Source organism: Camelus bactrianus, chromosome 34 (assembly GCF_048773025.1).
Source record: "Camelus bactrianus isolate YW-2024 breed Bactrian camel chromosome 34, ASM4877302v1, whole genome shotgun sequence".
Taxonomy (NCBI): domain Eukaryota; kingdom Metazoa; phylum Chordata; class Mammalia; order Artiodactyla; family Camelidae; genus Camelus; species Camelus bactrianus.
In genome coordinates, this window is record NC_133572.1 from 7,283,765 (window position 1) to 7,302,160 (window position 18,396).

At 48.3% G+C, this 18,396-nt stretch overlaps 1 protein-coding gene and 1 long non-coding RNA gene across 4 annotated transcripts in view; one reads left to right on the forward strand and one right to left on the reverse strand.

Annotated features, from left to right (window-relative positions):
- The window catches only part of ETV6 (ETS variant transcription factor 6), a 222,554-nt gene extending 205,566 nt beyond the window's left edge, over positions 1-16,988 (forward strand). For all 3 annotated transcript variants that reach the window (XM_074357505.1, XM_074357506.1, XM_010946431.3), the window contains exons 6-8: positions 6,935-7,077; positions 9,086-9,186; positions 12,883-16,988. In XM_074357505.1, coding sequence (XP_074213606.1) covers positions 6,935-7,077; positions 9,086-9,186; positions 12,883-12,988 — 350 coding nt within the window. In that variant the 3' untranslated portion in view covers positions 12,989-16,988. The remainder of the gene's footprint in view (positions 1-6,934; positions 7,078-9,085; positions 9,187-12,882) is intronic.
- On the reverse strand, positions 1,424-6,926 carry LOC141575909 (uncharacterized). The gene is made up of 3 exons (XR_012504007.1): positions 6,697-6,926; positions 3,954-4,084; positions 1,424-1,752 (listed from the first exon to the last, which is right to left on the reverse strand). It is a non-coding gene; the product is annotated as an uncharacterized LOC141575909 (long non-coding RNA).
- Positions 16,989-18,396: the final 1,408 nt, after the last annotated feature.

Here is an 18,396-nt window from a genome sequence, read left to right on the forward strand (position 1 = left end):
CTGGCGTAAGGCAGTAGCCCTCTTGTGTACGCCGCCGCACACACTAAGCTCCTTGCTTCGGTTTTCAGCTATTGACAGCTAAGTTTTAAAGGAAAAAAAACTGTTGTTGTTTCGGCTTTCTCTTAAAGTTCTTCAATTCCATGAAAACCTGAGTTACCAGACTTCCTGTTTGCCTGTCCCTTTCTTGGCCTGAATCCAAAGATCTGCAAAAGAAGCAAGATTCATTGGCAAAGTGGCTTGAATCCATGCAACCCCTGCATTATCTGCCTCACAAAAGTGGGGACTTTAGAGGTCTGTACGGATTTGGTTGTTCAAACCCATCCATCCAAAGAAAGAGTATTTCTTTTCTTGTTGCATACCTCACCACTTCTGCTCAAGTCTCGATTTTCTTTGCAAACACAAACTTCTTCGTGGTGCGGGAGGCTCTTGTCGGTTAGTTGACCCCTTGGGAGAGAAGACGTAGCATCGTCCCCCTTCCATGTTCTGCCCTTCCAGCCCCCTGATGGTCCTGGCAGTCTTTCAGAGCCTTAAAGGGACTTTTTTAAATATGTGCATTATCTCCCAAGGTGACGCGTTTAGCAGAAACAAAAAGATTCTCATCACGGAGACTGAGTCCCCTCACCTGGCTAGAGCAGCGAGCTGTCTTGGTTTTACTGACTTGTCCGGATGAGTTCTGTGTGTGCAGAAATTCCATCCTGGGAGCCTCTAATCTTACCGCAGATGACGGGACACAGGCCTGAGACTCCGGGGCCAGCAGGTGGAGGCGCACCCTCAGGGCTTTCAAGGACCAGGCGACGTCGCACTGCCCCCTTCCCTCTCGCCGCCGTCCCTCCTCCCCCCCCCCCCCCGTGGTATTTGGTGGCGAGATTGAGGCATGTGGACTTGCCTTTTACAGATGAGCCTCAGGAGCCACCCAGAAGGCAACAAGGCATCACAAAAGAGAAGGCTAAGTGGCTTGTACGAACGTGACCAGGGCTAGGCCTTGGCGGTAAGGGGTGGAGGTGTGCACGCGTGTGCGCGCCTTTGTGTGAATACTGTTTGGAGAAAAGAACAGGGTTTGGGATGTCTCCGTAAGCCAGGGGGCTCGGGATTTTAGGACCAGTGGGAAGGCTGTGTCCTCCTGTGGGACCTAAGGCAGATAACCTTCTGCAGACCCTGAGCCCAGAACCCTCTACAGCTCCCGGCCTTGGGTCTTAAACAGCAGTCAGTGGGGAGTGTTCCTGGGGAAAAGCGTGGAGTCTGGGGTCACCAGGACTGGAATCCAGCCCGTGTCTCCCAGCCAGAGGTTCTTCGTGTCCCTGGTTTCCTCGTCTGTAATAATGAGGACGCTAGTACCTACTTCTGGGCACTTTTGAGCATGAAAGGGCAAATATGTAAACAGCACAAGCAGGTTAATCTCTAAGGGTTACTCCCCCTCCTCTGCTACCCTCCGGGGGGGGGGGTCTTGGCGGGGCCAGCAGCACTCTGCACCGGAGCTGGGGCGGGCGTTGCCCCAGAAGGCCTGTGTCTGGGTGTTTGTTTCAAGTGACGTTGGCCTGCCCTCAAGGTACCCTAGTTTCCTCATCTCCTTGGAGATGAACTTCTTCACCCTCTCTCACCTCCTCGGAGGCTGTGCCACTGTCAGCACTCGGAGGAGGTGGGCGGGAGCCTTGGCGAGGGCAGCGTCCTTCACACCGGCTGGAGCGTCCCCTGGAGCTCAGGCCTCTCGCACTCTGGCCGAGTCCCTGTGAACTGCCAAGACATCAGAGGACCCTGAAAGAGAAGGAAGTTTCAGGACAGACTTTCTAACAGCTAAAACAGTACCAGCACAGTAGCTGGTGGAAAAATAACAGAAGGGGCTTGAGGAGGCTGGAAATTCCAGTTTGTTTAAGGATGTGCATTTTGGTTACAGCATCCTTACCTCCCAGCAGCCCCCGGAGCAAATTCCCAGGCAGCCTCCACACCTGAGCAGGAAGGGGCTGGGCCTTCCTGGGTTTCAGCTGGGGGCTTGGTCTCAGCTGGAAGGCGTGACTGCAGTGTCTCCTGGCCTCACTCCACACTTCATGCCACCCAAGGTGAAAAGGTCCAGCTGTGTTTGGAGCTCAGGTCCCTCAGCCCCGGTGAAGCCGGGAAGCATGGATCCATTTCCTCTGCCTTAGCTTCTCCATCTCCCAGCTTGCCGGGCACACCTGGCTCCTGGTTCCCTGAGCCACAGCCAAGCACAGGCACTTGCCCTCGGTAAACACACCTCTGTGCCTCAACACAGGTTTATCAGCTTCCTGCTTCTAGGTTACGGCTGGTCCAGAATTGAGGAGGAAAACTGAGCTGTAGGTGGCCCCTGCATGTTGTAAACCTCGGGCTTTTCCATAAGCAGGGTTTCTCAAGCTTGGTGCTCTTGATATTTGAAGCCAGTAATTCTTGGTTGTAGGGGGTTCTTTTCTGCCTCGTAAGGTATTTAGCAACCTCCCTGGTCTTTACCCACAAGATGCTCATAGCATCCTCTACCTGAGTTGTGTCCATCAAAACTGTCTCCAAACAGTGTCAGATACCCCCGGGGGAGCAGGACTGCCCCTAGTGTAGCACCATTGCTATAAAGCAGAGTAGCGACTTCTTACTTTGTGTATTACTTACCTGTTTAGTTGCTGAACCTAAAATAAACTTACTAGTTTTTCAAGATAAATTTAAAGCCCTGAAACAGGGACACTAGCCCTCTCCTTGCTGGTGATTCTATCCACAGAACTCCAGTTTTACAGACCTTCATTTAAAATTCCACTTGGGCAGTTAAAACAACATAAAATTACTTTCTTAGACATGCTTTCCCGAAATTTAAATTAACCACCATCATTAAACATTCCCATGTCAATAACCTGACCTGCCCACATGTTTTTTTTTTAACAGTAGTTTTGTCTAGCATGGTTTTTTTTTCCCCATTAGAAACCATGTTGGTTATGTGTGAATTGCCCATTTTTTATAATCTCTGCTCAATAAGCTTGTACAATGAGTCTCTGGTAAGAGACAGGCGTGGGAGGGGGAAGATTTATCCCTAACCACAGGAAGGGATTTTTCACAATGCCTTTTACTTGTGGATACCCAAGGTACCTCACACAGCAGGAAAGAGAGAGAACTCTCTTTGTGCAACTGGAAAATGGCACTTCGCTCAGGCTAAACCCTTTGATAAGCTTCCTCTCATGGAAGAGACAATCCAAATCATGGTCATTTGTTTAAAATTCCCACATGCCTTGATAGAGAAGACCCTTTAGGGTAAGAGAAATGCACCTAAAAGTAATGAAGACACTGTGATAGAGATTTTTTTTCACATGCATGTCCAGGTGTTTTGTAATGGGATGAACTTTTGTTTACAGAGTTTGGTGGTTTTTATTATACAGTATTAAGCATTTTTATTTTTGATCAAAGAACATGATATCTATGCAGAGATGGCTGGATTCTGACAAAGCTAAAAACTGCTGGTGGACCCTGGGAACAGCCTCCAGAAGATCTGGGGGAACTAAAAAGGATCTGCCTTTTATTTAACGAAAATCATAAAAACAAAAAATAACTCACGTGGCTTGAACTTCAGTTGTTTTTTAAAAAAAAAAAAAGTTGTGTGGTCAGGCAGTTTTTATCATCTGGCATAATTTTTAACTAAAGAAACAAAACAATCAGTAGTGTTAGAAAAGCCACTTATCCTCTGAGCTTGAAACAACTGCTTTCTGCCACAGAATTCCTGGTGCTACCTCTGTTGGGGACTGAGTAATTCAGTGTGTCGTGAACGTCAACCCATTTTTATTACTCAGCTACAGTTGGCTTTGCTGGATGAAATGTCATTTAAAATCATCAGTTGCAGCTCATTGGGGGTTATTTTCACATTTAATGAAAGGGAAAAGTCTGCAAGATACAAAGGTTCTTGCAACTCACAGGTAAAGGCTGTTCTCTGGCACGCCCTGCCCTTCATTTACCAGCACACAGCAGCTCACCTTCTAGGTCTTTTTCAGTGAATGGTTTATGATGTCAAGGTCTCAGTTTGATGCCTTGGAAGAGCCAGTCCTGGTAGGTACCCCAGCGCTGGTTAAGCCTTACTTGGAGAAATGGTCTGGTTTGCGTTTCGCTGTTTTGGGAGAAACAGAATATATGAGACAGTAAAAGAGATGCAACAGAAACCATGGAAGTGAACATCTTTGAGCAGAGGGGGACGGGAGAAGGTTCATTTTATGTTTTAGCTCCAGTAAGTCCTAGAGGTGCGAGAACTACCCTAGAGTGCGCGCCTTCATTGGGCAAAACTTCTTCCTATCAAACTGCAAAAGACAGCCAGGTAAGGTTTTTTTTTTTCCAGTCATCAAACTGTGTTAAAATGAACCCTCTAGAGAATCTCATTCCGAGTCCAGACGCATCCAAAGGTGTCATCAGACCTCTTTGCAGAAAGAATGATTCTCACCCTGTCGGGAAACACAGAGATGCTGTTCACGGGCCACTTTTGTTCCTCCTGGGTGACTGGCATTCTGTGTCGATACTGTTTGGTTTTGTCCGATGTTCTCTACTTGGAAGAGGTTGTGGGAAATTAAAATGCGTCACACTTTATACCAGTTCCTGCTGCTGTTCAGAGAGAAAGCTGGATTTCACAAAGGACAGTTGATGGTAGGACCAAAACCGGACAATTCAACCACAGCTCAGTTCTCTGTTCTCCGTTGGTGGTAAAAACGATGTCAGAAGTTGGGCAGCGGAGAGGGAGAAAGACACCGCCTACTCCATGGCTTTGCCCAGAGTCATCCTTTTAACAAGTGCCTTAAAACCAAGCTCGATGATTCTCCATCTGCAGTAGTGTGGCCCTGACTGCCCAAGGTATTTCCCTGCTCGAGGACTGGTCCCCTGGCTCTCGCTGCTCCTCGGCGCCCCCTCTGGCAGGGCCAGGTAGGGACAGTAACACAAGTGGCCGGCCAGCTTCTATTAGTGGGGTTCAAACCCCAGGAGGACAGTTTAGGGAGAATTCCACTTGTCCTTTTCCAAAATACAAGAAATCATACATCACATTAATTTATAGATATAGATAATGGAGTGGGGAGAACAGACACAGTAAGGGATGCTGAAGATTTACGGTCATGTTTAGTTTCATGGGAGTTCCTTGTAAGACTAATGAGCCTCCTGGAAAACACACTTTATACCAGTTCCTGCTGCTGTTCAGAGAGAAAGCTGGATTTCACAAAGGACACACAAAACAGGGTTAAACTTTGCTCTAGAAAGTCCTAAACTTTTACAAGTATGGACCTGTTAACTAGCTTGCCTGAGACTAGAAATGTCACCAGGAAGGGTGGCAGAGCACGGGCTTCGGTGTCCAACACATGTCACTCGGGAGCCGTGCCCTTGGAGTAAATGGCCCAACCCTCCAAGCCGCAGCTTCCTCGTCCATAAAACAGGAATTACAGCAGCACCCGCCCCCTCGGGTGTCGTGTGGGGCAGATGCAGCTGGGCTGGGAGAAGACAAACCGCACGCGAGAAACTTTTATCACTCTCTTCACGCACATCATCACTCGCACAATAATCCCGTGAAGAATAAGTGTTGTTATTCCCCCTTCATCAACAAGGAAACGGAACCTCAAGGAGATTTAAGAAACTTGTCCAGGGTGACCTGACTCAGTTCCCCCATAAATCTACGCCCAAGGAGGGTGTGTTTCACTGCCTGGGAGGTGAAGGTCTTGGCTCTGATATTCCACATGGGGACTGGACATTCCCCTCCCAGGTGTGCCAGGCCTCACCCAACCTAAGGAAGGAAGGAATGGTGGCATATTGTGGTGCGAGAGCCCCAGAGTTCAAATCCCAGTGAACTCGGGCATCAGAAAATTAGAAAGGATGCGGCGGGTTAGGTGAGGATTAGAGGTAATGCTTGTGAAGCACAGAACACACACACGGTGTTCAGTCATTAATCTCCCAGGATCAACCGTGAATACCTGGGAACTGGCATCCCTTACTCTAATCTGGAGGCCAGTTGTGCGTCAAGCAGACCTGGAAAGTTCACGTCTGTCCCCATCCACCTGTCAAGGCTATGCTGAAGGGCCAGCCACATCCCGCTCTGGCATGAATCCAGAAAGCACTAGAACAGGGCAAGGTGTGCAGGATGTCTCTTCTCTTTGAATTTGCCAACCCACAGCCAAGAGCCAAGGCCCAAGGCCCAACACGGTGCCTGGCCTGTACCAAGAAAGAGGTGTTGCCCAACCGAAGGATCCCCCATCAGTTCTGCAAATGGGGAGGGGTTTTTTGCCCTGAGCTCCTCTCTACCCAAATTTCATTACAATAAAGCAGTTTTTAAAACCTCCAAAGTAGCTACAATGAGCATATCTGTATTCTTGTTAAAAACCACGTTAGCCACAGTGCCCGCGGTCCTCATCACCAAACCACACGGGCTTGTCTCTTCCCATAACTTCTCATGCATCGTACTTCTTTTTTCTGCCATTTTTTAGCTGAACCCAGTCTTCACACCTTTCAGTCTCACTCCAGCACCAAAGTCACTGTTAGCCCCACCACTGACACTCCACCGCTCTCTCTGGAACACAGGGACACTCTCTCTGCCCTCGTGCCTGCCAACCTGTCCTCAGCCCTCTTTCAGAACGTCTTCATTGGCAGTGAGAGCTTGCTCTCTGCCCCCCCACGTGGGCTCTGCTCAAGCTCAAGTCACGGTCATGACCATGGGCCAGTCACTTCCCCACCTCCAGCTTGCTGTGTGCTCACCTGTGGAGGGAGGTGCTGGGCCTGGCTGGTCTCGAAGGCTCCACAGTGAGAGGTCGGCCGCCTCCGGCACCGTCTCCCAGGCCCCTCTGGGCCTCGGTCTCCTCGCTGTGGAACGAGGAAGTTGAAGAGTTGATCCTAAGTAGGCCAAAGCAGCCACTCGGTTATTTCCCGATTCTTGCTCTTACTGCCTGAACAAGAAACCTTGTCAACGGTGTTCTCCTCCCCTCTTCCCCTGTAGACTGTAGGCTGCTGTGGGATTACGTCTATCAGTTGCTTTCTGACAGCCGGTACGAAAACTTCATCCGATGGGAGGACAAAGAATCCAAAATATTCCGGATAGTGGATCCCAACGGACTGGCTCGACTGTGGGGAAACCATAAGGTAAAAGGGCATCAGATGTTTGTTCTGTAAACTAGGGCCAGGGTCCAGTCTTCCTCCCTGGGTTGGAGGATAATTGTCTTGTCTTCTGCTTCCTAAGTCTGCCCATAATTATCTAGTGTATTCCTTGCTGGGCAAACAATTACAGTTGCAAAGGGGAGGAAGTAAGTAAAGATGCCCCTTTCCATCTGTTCTGTGTGCCAGGTGCCAGTTAGCTCAGAACAGCCCCGTCTGCTAGGCCTCATCATGAGCAACCATCAGTCCCGGCCCTTGGCCTGGCCCTGCCGCCCACGCCGAGAACTGGGTATGAGGGAAGCACTGTGGGCCTCTGACCCACAAGGGGGCCTTGCGAAGTGTCGCTTCTGTTCTGCTCGGTTAGACCCTCCCATGGTCGCAACAGCCCCGTTCTATACAGAAAATACTTGTTACTTTAAAACATCTCCTTTAAAAGCAAACAGTGCAAAGAAGTATGATTGTCTCACAATTTTCCACACTGGGAGGAGGGAATCGATTTTAAAAGAGAAAGCCTTTTATAGTTAGGGAAACTGTTAAAGTGCATAGACGTAAAAAGTGGGTAAAATAACCTAAACATCCACTGGTGGGTGCATGGATAAAGAAACCATGCTGCACACAACCCATGGAATATTATTCAGCCTTGAAAAAGAAGGGGATTCTGCAATACGCGGGCACATGGATGAACCTTGAGGACGTTATGCTAAGTGAAATGGGCCCATCACAAAAAGACCAGCACTGCCTGATTGCACTTACATGAGGTTAGATCTAAAACAGGCAAATTCCTTGAATCCAGGAGTAGACTGGTGTTGCCAGGGGTTGGGGAAGGGGGAATGGGGAGTTCCTACTCAACAGGCATGAAGTTTCCATTAAACAAGATGAGGAAGTTCTGGAGATCTACTGTCCAGTCCTGTCCCTGTACTTAATGCTGCTGTTTTATGCACTTAAAATTTGTTTACGAGAGTAGATCTCAGGGGGAGGGTATAGCTCAAGTGGTAGAATGCATGCTTAGTATGCATAAGGTCCTGGGTTCAATCCCCAGGACCTCCTCTAAAAATTAATAAAGAGATAAACCTAATTATCTCCATCCCCCAAAAAAAAAATTAAATAATTTTTTTTAAAGAGGGTAGATCTCATGTTCAGTGTTCCTACCACAGTAAAATAAAATAGAGCAAAGAGTTCCCCTGCCAAAAAAAAATTTTGAATAGATAAATCTGTATTTCTCCTTCTGAAAAAAGTGAGTAACCAGGATCCAGGCCTGTCCGCAGACAGGTAGATGTGGGGCAAAGCAGGGAAGGCACCTTGAAGGCCCAGATGATCCGAATGGGAGGGTGGGGCTGAGCCCTGTCCTGGCTGCAGCCTCAGAGGACCAAACAGAGGCCATGACCAAATATGGCCAAGGCCCCACTGACAGACACTCCGACGTGTGAGTCACGGAGAAAAATCGCCCTGCGACTCCCACAGCGTGCCCTTGCCCCCGGGGCTCGGAACCACTGGATCCTTGCTTCCACAACAGGAATTTAAACAAACAAAAAAAATCTCTTCCTTAAAATGACAAACCAGAAACACAAGTTTGAGAAAGGTCACTGAAAAAAAAAAAGTAAAGAAAAAGACATTCTCTGCAGGTCAGGAGGGGTAGGGTGGACAGACAGGGCGTGGGGGGCTGCAGGAAACCCCTCAGGCACCGCAGGGCGCAGCCTCAGGAGAGGAAGTCAGGGAGAGGGAGGCTGGTGCGGGGCGAGCTGGGTGAGCTGGAGCTCGGCATTTCTGACCCGGGGGGACTCCCCTTGGGAGAAATCTCGGCAACAGCATGTGTCACAAAGCACAGGGGTGGCCCTGGAAGGGAGCAGACCAGCAGGTAGCTCTCCCCAGGGGCCACGGGGGCAGCTGGATTGCTGTATTCAAATAGCTCCTCCAGCGCCTTTTCTAAGGTTCATTTCATTGTGTCTTTGTGCTTTTTTTTTTTTTTTCTCTCTCCCTTCCTCCTTTGAACAAACAGAACAGAACAAACATGACCTATGAGAAAATGTCCAGAGCCCTGCGCCACTACTACAAACTAAACATTATCAGGAAGGAGCCGGGACAAAGGCTTCTGTTCAGGTAGCACTTCCTTTTTTCTCCTTTCCTTCTTCTGAGAGGATACTGTTTCCTTTAAGTAAGAGGGAGGAGGGGGACTGCTGAGATCTCTACCTGCCTATCCGACTGCCAAAGCCATCATGGCTACACGTTGGATACCAGGTGCTGGTGTGTTAGAATTCAAGTAAAACAAAAATAATACTTCCCCGCTTATGTCTGTCCTATAGCAAAGCCGACACACTGTCCGACTCGCCTTTAAAATAATGCAACGATCAAATAGTAGTACCTGGCATTTACATCCACTGCAGTTAAAGGACCAGTCAGAATAACTAGTTAATGGCAAAGCAGGGAACTCAGCCTAGACTTCCAGGTCGCCAACCCTGGACCAGTGTTTGTCAGATGCAGTCAGGACCTGTTAGTGAATCATGAAATCGATTTAATGAGTCGCGTTTTTTTTTTTTTAATGAAATAGAACAGAATTGAATAGGAAAGGATAGAGTTGAAAATATCAGACTGTACCACATGAATTAAGACTGTCGATTCATGCAAATTGTGTTTCAGGGCTGTGTGTGTGTCTGCGTGTGTGATGAGTCATGATGTAAAATATATTTATGACAGTGCGTTGTAAGTCCGAAAGCTGCTGCACTAGACATTCCTCTTTCCAGAGTTCCTCCCAGCTAATGAGTTCCAGCCATTTAACCCACCACATAGACGGTGGCTCCCAGTTCTGTGAAAGGGAGGAGAAACAGAAGAGGAAGGAGAAGGGAGCTCAAGGACGATCAGGAGAGGTTGACCTAGACCTCTGACGCTGGTGGTGACTGATGTGGTGAGACCAAGTGAAGCTTGGGAGAAGGTGGGATCGACAAATCCAACCTTCAAATCCAGCCTCAGGTTCTGGGTTTTGGCAGGTGGGACAGAAAAGTTACACATGGGGCTGGAGATGTGGATTTGGGTTGAAAATGACAAAACGTCATTGTGTGAGCAGATGAGCTCATGGAATAAGTAATTATTGGAAAGAGCAGGGAACTGGGCTTTAGCATTCAGGTCAGGTAACTTAGGAAGCAGTAAAAACCACTGAGATCTTCAAAAGAAACAGACACAATGTTCAAGAGATGGAGACAGAATGGAATAAGGTTAAAAAAAAAAAAAACGTGGGGGGACCCTCCTTTCTCTGGCTGCTCTGCTGATGCCTCCTCTTCATCCTTCACCCTGAACTCAGTCCTGGGCTCCTACTGTTTCCACGCTACACCTTTCCCCTGGATGAATTGATCCCATTACAAGGCTTCAGTTACCCCCTCAATGGTTGGGCTCTTAAATCTCTATATGCATCTCTGAAATCCCCCTGAAACTCCAAATCTTCATTTCCAAGAACTCCTTATAGGACATACCCACTTAAAGATCACATGAGTATCTCAGACATGAAACGTTCAAGACAGGCCTTCTCCCCATCTAGAAATATCCACCCCCAGAATTCCTGTTCCTCGTCAGTGGTGTCACCTTTGTTTTAAGCAACCAACCTAGACACTCACAGTTTGGCTCTTCTTGTAGCCAAGTCATCACTGTGCTGGACTGTCCACTGGTTCCTCAGCACCATTCTCGCACCATTCTATATCGCAGGGGCTAGAAGCCGGGGAACCACATTTCCCAAGATTTCTTACCAGCAGCTTCCAGGTTGGAATCTACCAATGGCAAGCACTCTCGTGAGACTTGCAAGACGCAAGAAACGCAGAAACATAATTATTATCGCTTCCCCGTCAAGGGAGGCTGATGTCTAGACCTCATGGTTGACACCTAGATGCGTTCAGCAATCCCTGCCTCTGGTCCCCTCTCCTGCCTCCCATATTCATAGCACACACTTCCAGCTGCCCTGCAGCACCAATGTGATTCCCTAGGCCAGAAAGGTGTATCTCGTTACCCTTTGCTTTATTAAGATACACACTCCAGGTCTAACTCAAGTCTACTGTCCTTTATGAGGCCTTCTTCAACTGCCCAAACACACATGGACACCTTCTTCCACCCTCTCTTGGGTTCCCATGGCCCTAAAACACATCATGATTTACTAATTTTCAACAGTTGTACATGCGAAATCCTCCCCACAAGTGGGTCACAAGCTCCTAGAAGGTAGAGGATTGTGTTTTATGTAACTCTGTGTTAAATCTCAGGGGGTTTCAGTGCCTGTTTCTTGACAAGCCTGGTACGGAATAACAGCTTAATATGGAAAAGTAGTCAAAAGAAGAGACGGCTAGTTTGGAGGGCCAAATAGAGCACATCTATGGACCCGGCCTAGAGCGAACTGTGAGTGACTTCAGATATTGAGGGCGAAGTTCCAGCTACAGGATAAAAGCAGAAGGCCAGCTGCGGATGCTGCGGCGTCTACTGCTCAGAAAGGCCGGCAGGAACGGGCAGAAAAGAAAAGCAGCCGTCGACAGAAGGTTCCTAGGCTTCCAAGAGTGATTTTCAACAAGATAAAAGGCAAGAATAGTGCTATTCCTGAGGAAAGATTAGTCACTTTTGAGGAAATGAATGTTGAAAGTCAGGCTTGCCACAAAATGAAGGCTTCTTGATGTAAAACCCAGTGTGTCATCAAGTGACGTGTTTGATGGGAGGGACACTCGACGAGATAACACAGGCATTGGGGGAGGACAGGTGCGGTTCCTCGGCCCTTCAGTGATGAGACTGAGCTCAAAGGATGAGTAGGGCTCACCTGGTGAAAAGAGTATAAAGAGGGTTCCAGATAAGGGCAAAGCTAAAGGTTTGGAGGATGGCGTGAGCTGTGATGTATGTAAGAAAAAAGACTGGCCAGACTGGAGTGGAGGGTTCGTGCTAGTAAATAGTGGAAAATAAGCATTTCCTGGGTTGAGATGGCCTGATGGGCAGGCCACAGAGTGGATCCTTGACTTCGTAAGTGGTCATTGTGGGCTTTTGAACATGGAGGGACGAGAGGAAATGTATGTTCTAAGACAGGTCATCAGGTTGAAGGCATAGTATACAGGAAGGGGACGGTGTGCAGGCTGTGGGAAGGGCCTCCCCACCACAAGGATAGAACGTTTGCACCCAGAGTACCTTCCTGAACCACGTAAATCACGTCAAAACACGGCACTGACATCATTTCCAAATAAACCCAAAGACAACAATGAGGCTTGCTGTGCACACCAAGCTGCAACGGAAGACAGAGAAAAGGACATGAAGTGCTAGCATTTGGGGTGGATCAGGGATAACCTCGAGAAAGATCCTATCCTGGCCTTTCCAATTTCCAGAAGCACCACTGTCTTGCCAGATGTTCCATTCAGTGTTTAATTGTATCCTTCGAGTTAAATTCAAGTTTTGAATACCATCCCTTGGGTTTACAGTGTGGGATGGAAATGGATACACAGCTCTCATGGGTCTTTGTAAAACGGAACCCTCTGAAAAGCAGAAACGCAGAGAAGTGAGCCGTCCTAGGGTTCCCCGTGTGGTCATGCGGGAATGCACGACGCAGCTCCCACAGTGCTGCCTCCTCACAGTCATCCTAGACTCTTTCATAGTTATTTCACGATTTTTCAGGTAGTCAGAGGAAGGAGTATCATTGATCTGTGCCAAGTCAGCATTACCGACCAGGTTCAGGAGCTGTCCAGCTGCGTGAGAGTAATGGGGCTTCTCTTGTTAGTTTCAAGTTCAAGGCAAAGACAACTTTAGCAAATGGTAACCTCTTTCTTTACTCCCCCATTTCCTCTTCCAAAGGTTTATGAAGACCCCGGATGAAATCATGAGCGGCCGGACAGACCGTCTGGAGCACCTTGAGTCCCAGGAGCTGGATGAACAAATATACCAAGAAGATGAGTGCTGAAGGAGCCAGCCCCTGTCTCAGCGGGCCGGCAGCCAAGGGCGCCCTGCCCGCCAGGATGACTGAGGAGAGGAAGGGAAGAGACCCGGAAACAGCAGTGACACTCCTCTCGCCCACCAGGAGGGACCCCGGAGCACCTTAGACAAACCACTCAGCAAAGGCGGCGCTGGAATTCTGGCCAAGGGCACCAGCCTGGGACTCGAGTCCTGGTTCTTTCTCGTTTGGAATCTCTGTCTGTAATTCCTCTCCCTCCCCCCTCCCCCGTTGTTAGTTTCATGGTGTTTTTGTTTTTTAAGACCATGCGGTTTGACTTTTCATCATTCATACAGGGGAAGACACCCCAGGTTGTTTTCCTATGGAAATATGTATCTATTATATATATATATTTTTTGCAAATCTCACCAAGTGCAGAAGCCCAGCTGGTCACGAGAGAGAACATGTGCTAAAGCACTCAGGTTCCTCTTGATCCTGCCACATGGATCAGCTTTGTTCCTGTTGCTGTTGGGTCTTGGCTGGGGGGGAAAAAAGGAAAAAAAAAAAAAAAGATGCTTTTAAAAAAAGATAAAGTGAAAAGGAGAGCTCTCTCTTCTCTCTCTGGCTCTCTTTCCTTCCCTGCCTCCCCTTTGCCCTCCCTCCCCATCTGCTGTTGAACTTCAGAGGTTCTTTCAGCAAGAGTTCAGCCTCTTGGAGAGTCTTGGGAATTGGTGGCCCCTAAACGGAATCAGTGGTCAGGGTGCTTTAGAGCCGGCACCACGAAAATCAAAACCACAACCCAGCCTTGGGCTACCCACCGCGGGGAAGCCAAAACCATCACAGAGGCCGCCGCCCTCCGGAAAGAGCAGCGCTAGTCCAGCAGGCCACCCCTGACATGGCTGTGAGGACCACGGGGCTTGGTGGTTCCACGGAGCAGAAGATAAGTGTGGAAGGCTGTCCAGGTTATTTGGAGAAATTAGTTTGCAAAGTGCTCCAAAGTGGAAAATATAGAAAGACCACACAGACCTGGTGGTCCGGAAACTGGGTGAAAAATCTCCTGCGGTGGGGATGTATTACTATTCCAAAGCAGGCACCAGGAGGGGTCTTCTCTGCTCCATCCCCGAGGCCACCTGGCCGTCAGGTTCATGCCCTCGTCTAATTTTTATTTCAATTCCTAGCCTGTTTCAAAGTGTCCTGGTCCCCGTAGGACACAGGGCCTTTGAGAGGGGAGGATCCTCGAGTGTGCAGTCCTAGTTGGATCGGTGTTTGCCGAGCCTGGGCAGACAGGAAATTCCTCAGATACATTGCATTTTCCTTCTCTCATAGCTGTGTTTCACAATGGACCCGTCTGTGGCTCTTTTTCACCTCAAAATAAGGTCAATGATATCTTATAAAATCAGGAAAGTGACACCTCTTAGTACTTTTGATAACATATTTTCATAAAGCTAGTGTAGTTTTTTTTCCCTTTTCTAGCCACCTAAATTGACTCTTCTAACACAGGCTCGGAGTCCAGCATTAGGAGTACAGACTTTTTTTACTCGAAAAGATGAGACCTGCCTTACAAAGCACCCCCTCCTCGTTTCTCTCCGGTTCTTCTCAGCTGAGTGAGCATCTTGTGGTCCCCCAGGGTCCGTGGGTACATGGTCAGCGGCACTTCCAGAGGAAGCTGCCACACCCTCGGGCCGTTTCTGATTTAAATCAGGCAGGCAGGGGTTACAGGCACACGGGCAGGAGGGATCCCCCCCTCCCTTACTGGCAAGGAAACCAGCCTGTGGGGGGAGAGGGACAAACAGATTGGCTGTCCATTCGAGGACTCCGGAAGCTTCCTGCCTCTTAGATGGATAGACGTGTGGAAGGAGCCCCCTCCCCCCGCCCACTATCACACACTCCCCTCACTCTGCCTTCCAGAATGTTGGGCTTGCGGTGAGCTCGGGGACTGGCTGTGAGGCTGGAGGGTCCCATTAGGAAGAGTCTGGGCTCAAGCTACTTGAATGGGGATGAAATCCAGCTGGGTCCCAGCACGCTCCAGATGTCTTTCAAGAGCACATGGTGATAGTTTTCCAGCCTCTAAGATGACAGATACTGGCTCTCCAATGCAGAGGTTAAGCCACATACCTGATGTGTTGTGAAAGCCATTGAGTTCAAGGGCTGGAGAGAGAGAGTGGGTCTTTACTGAGGCTCTTTGTGTGACTATGAAATCAGAGACCCAGGCATAATGGGGCTCCTCCCTGAGATTAGAACTTCTCATTCCATCCACCCAGGTATTACGGACTCGGGCTCTGATTGTTCAAAGAATCTTACAGTTGAACCATAAAGGAGAAATTCTCCTTTTTCCCCAGGATTTCTATATTTAAAGCAATATCCTGTAAGACTATAAAAGACTTAAGATGACACCTTCAGCCACTTGAAGAAGAAACAGAAGGTGCTAATTCCAAACGCAGTCTTTATCGCCCAACTAGATGTTACCGCTTTTGGTTTTCTGGTGATTCCCTTAATGGCCAAAGTTCTTCTCATTGGTTCTTTGAGAGAATACCTGGGCAATGCTGACCCAGGGATCCAGTGCTTACACACTGCAGACCCACAAGATTTCAGATTCAGTTTAGCAAAGTTTGGTGGATCACCTGCTAGACTCCCCGAGGAATTCAGAAGCATCAGGAGCCATCCTTGCCCTCCGAGAGCTTATCTTCTACCTGGAGGATCTACCCAGCATGAAACTTCTCACTGCAACACTAAGCACTGGAGGTGATGAAAAGTTCACCTGGGACCAAATTAAAAGGTCATCCAGGATCTGAGTAGCTGGCCTTTCCCTGCTGCCACCGTGGGAGTTCTTGACCCACAAAAGCAGGAGTCGGGAAACAAAAACGCAGAAAGCCATGGCAGGGGGAGCAGTTTCCTCCAGCTGTGGCCGGGGTGGACACTCTCATTGTATCTTGAAATTCTCTAGCGTCTTCTTTGCCCCGCACCTTGACATAGCCAGGATGCCTCCTCTCCATCTGAAGAAAGTGATTGGCCGCTTATTGGCCGTGGAAGTAACATGATCTCTAAGATGTTTTTGTACCAAGGCAACTCTGTCTTGCCTAAGGTAGCAGCACCAATGTCCCAAATCCTTTTTTATGGGGGGGGGGGTCCCCACAGGAAAAGAGTAACAGACTGATGGATTTTCCCCTGTCAACAGTATGTCTGGAACCCTCTGATCCACTGTCTTCTTACACTGATACTTTATCCAAATGAGAATATAGATTTAGCTGAAACTTAAATGGCTATGACAAGATGTACCTAAAATGCGTAAGTAACCATCATCACCTCTGACTGCCTAGGATCCAGTTCTGAATACAATTTTGAAACATTAACTCCCTTTTGCAGTAGGGAAACCTGAGTATCAGAGAGATCATGTGGCTTGTCCCAGGAGCAGACGGCATGCCAAGGACAGAATTAGGATTGGGGTCCAGCCTGGCCATACCCGCATTTGACCCATTCCCACCCGGGAAGCTGAAAAGATTGGGGAAATACACAAAGAACAAAGGGCAGTTTTTTTGCCCAAGCATTCGGTGCTAGTTCGTTTTCACCCACTCAACCTGTTCCCCTTCTGAGCTGAAACCCAGAATGGAGGATGTGATCCAAGAAGCCGTGGAGGGGGGGAGGGGGGGGTGACAATAGTCCCTGCCTGCCTGAAAACCACAGAAGCCTAACCTGATACTCTTTTGGCTCCATCTGCATCAACACTAAACCACCACAAGCTCCCTGAATCTTTCACACATGCCAAGTGAACATTCTTGAAGATTTCTCTTTGTGACTGCAACCACCTGCAAACCAGAACGAATCTAGAATTTCCTTTTTTTTAATTTCTAATCTCTTGTTGTTTATGAGGTGTGGGGTTTATAAGGGACTGAATCAAATGAATGTAACAAAAAAGAAAAAAACAAAAAAAAACAAAAAAAATGCCTTTTCTCAGGGCCAGTGAGTTGCAAATAATTTTTAAAGAAAAGCCTATAATTGCATCATCTCAATAAATTTTTTATACAAAAAAAAAGTCCAAGTCTCTGTTTTTAATAATACAAAATAGAGTCAGCCAGGCAAGGTGGTCCAATGAGGTAAATCCTGTCTCCACTCAATTACGGGATCTAGTACAGTCATGGTTTGTCACTGGCAGGAAGCCTGTCACAGAGCAGTCTGCAGGCAATCTTGAGACGAGTGGCACCAGAAAGGTCAGAGCAAATCATTCAAAGCTGACCAGCTGCCACAGGTGGAGAAATGTGCCAGAAGGAATCCCAAGCAGAGATGCTTGGGTCCTGTGCTGTCCCAAAGATTCATCAGTTGGCTGAGGACTGACGCGATTCCCAGTGTGAAAGGACCCTAGGTCCTCCCACAGTAGAACTGCTCCTTAATTCTACTGAAATCACAGATGTGCGTGGTTGAGACCATAAACGTGGGGTGGAGCCTGTGACTACGCTCAGAACTATGATGGCCTGGGAGGCCATCCACCACTCAGCTCAGAGCTGGGCCCCATGCTCACAATGTCTCAGCCATGCTGGCTGGTGGGAGCCACCTGCCTGCCCCCCAGGAGGCACTTGGGAGACCAACATCAACCACCCTGCAGGCAGGCGACCAGAACGGCCAGAACTATCTGTCTGCCATCCGCGGTGAGTAGAAACTAAGAATGGAAAATGAAGCAGCTTTTATATTGCTTGTTAGCAACTCGGATGCAGGTTTGGGAAGCAGTAGTCTGGCATCAATGGTCTCAAGAGAGTGCTGTAGATGACCTCTGTATTTAAGTTCTCCCAGGTACTCTGTCTCCCATGACCCTGAAATGCTGAAATCTGGCCCTATATTCTGCATCGTCAGAGCACAATGCCAGATAGTAAAGGTCTAGGTATTTCCTAAGTTGCCAATCATGCTTCTCAAAGCTACTGTTTCTACAGCCAGAATCAGCATCCTCTGGGAATTGCCGGAAATGTAAGTGATCAGTTCCCACCCCATAAACAGAACCAAAGCCTCTGGGAGTGGGGCTTAGTCATCTCTTCTACCAAGCTCTCTGGGTGATTCCGATGCCCGCAAGAGTCTGGGAGCCACTGCTAGCATCAGTTTGTTCATCTTACCTGAAAAACAGCGTGAAGCCATTTAAAGTAAGCATACAGAGTAACTGAGGGCAACCCATTTGCGTTAATAATACTCACAATAATGCTGCATTTCCCCCGATACTAGATACACCGTGGAATGAGGCTGGATGCACAGAGAATCACATACCAAAGTCCTCCTCTTGCTCCCTCCAAACCTTTTAAGCCATCTGTTTGCAATGAAGATGAGCTTTTTAGAAGAGAACTCTAACAGCTGACCTGCTCTTGCAAACTAGAGCGCAGCGGTTTATTCACTTCTGTCCACTGACCTGGCTGGCTAGCCTCATCGAAGAAAAAAAAAAACACACACATACACACACACAC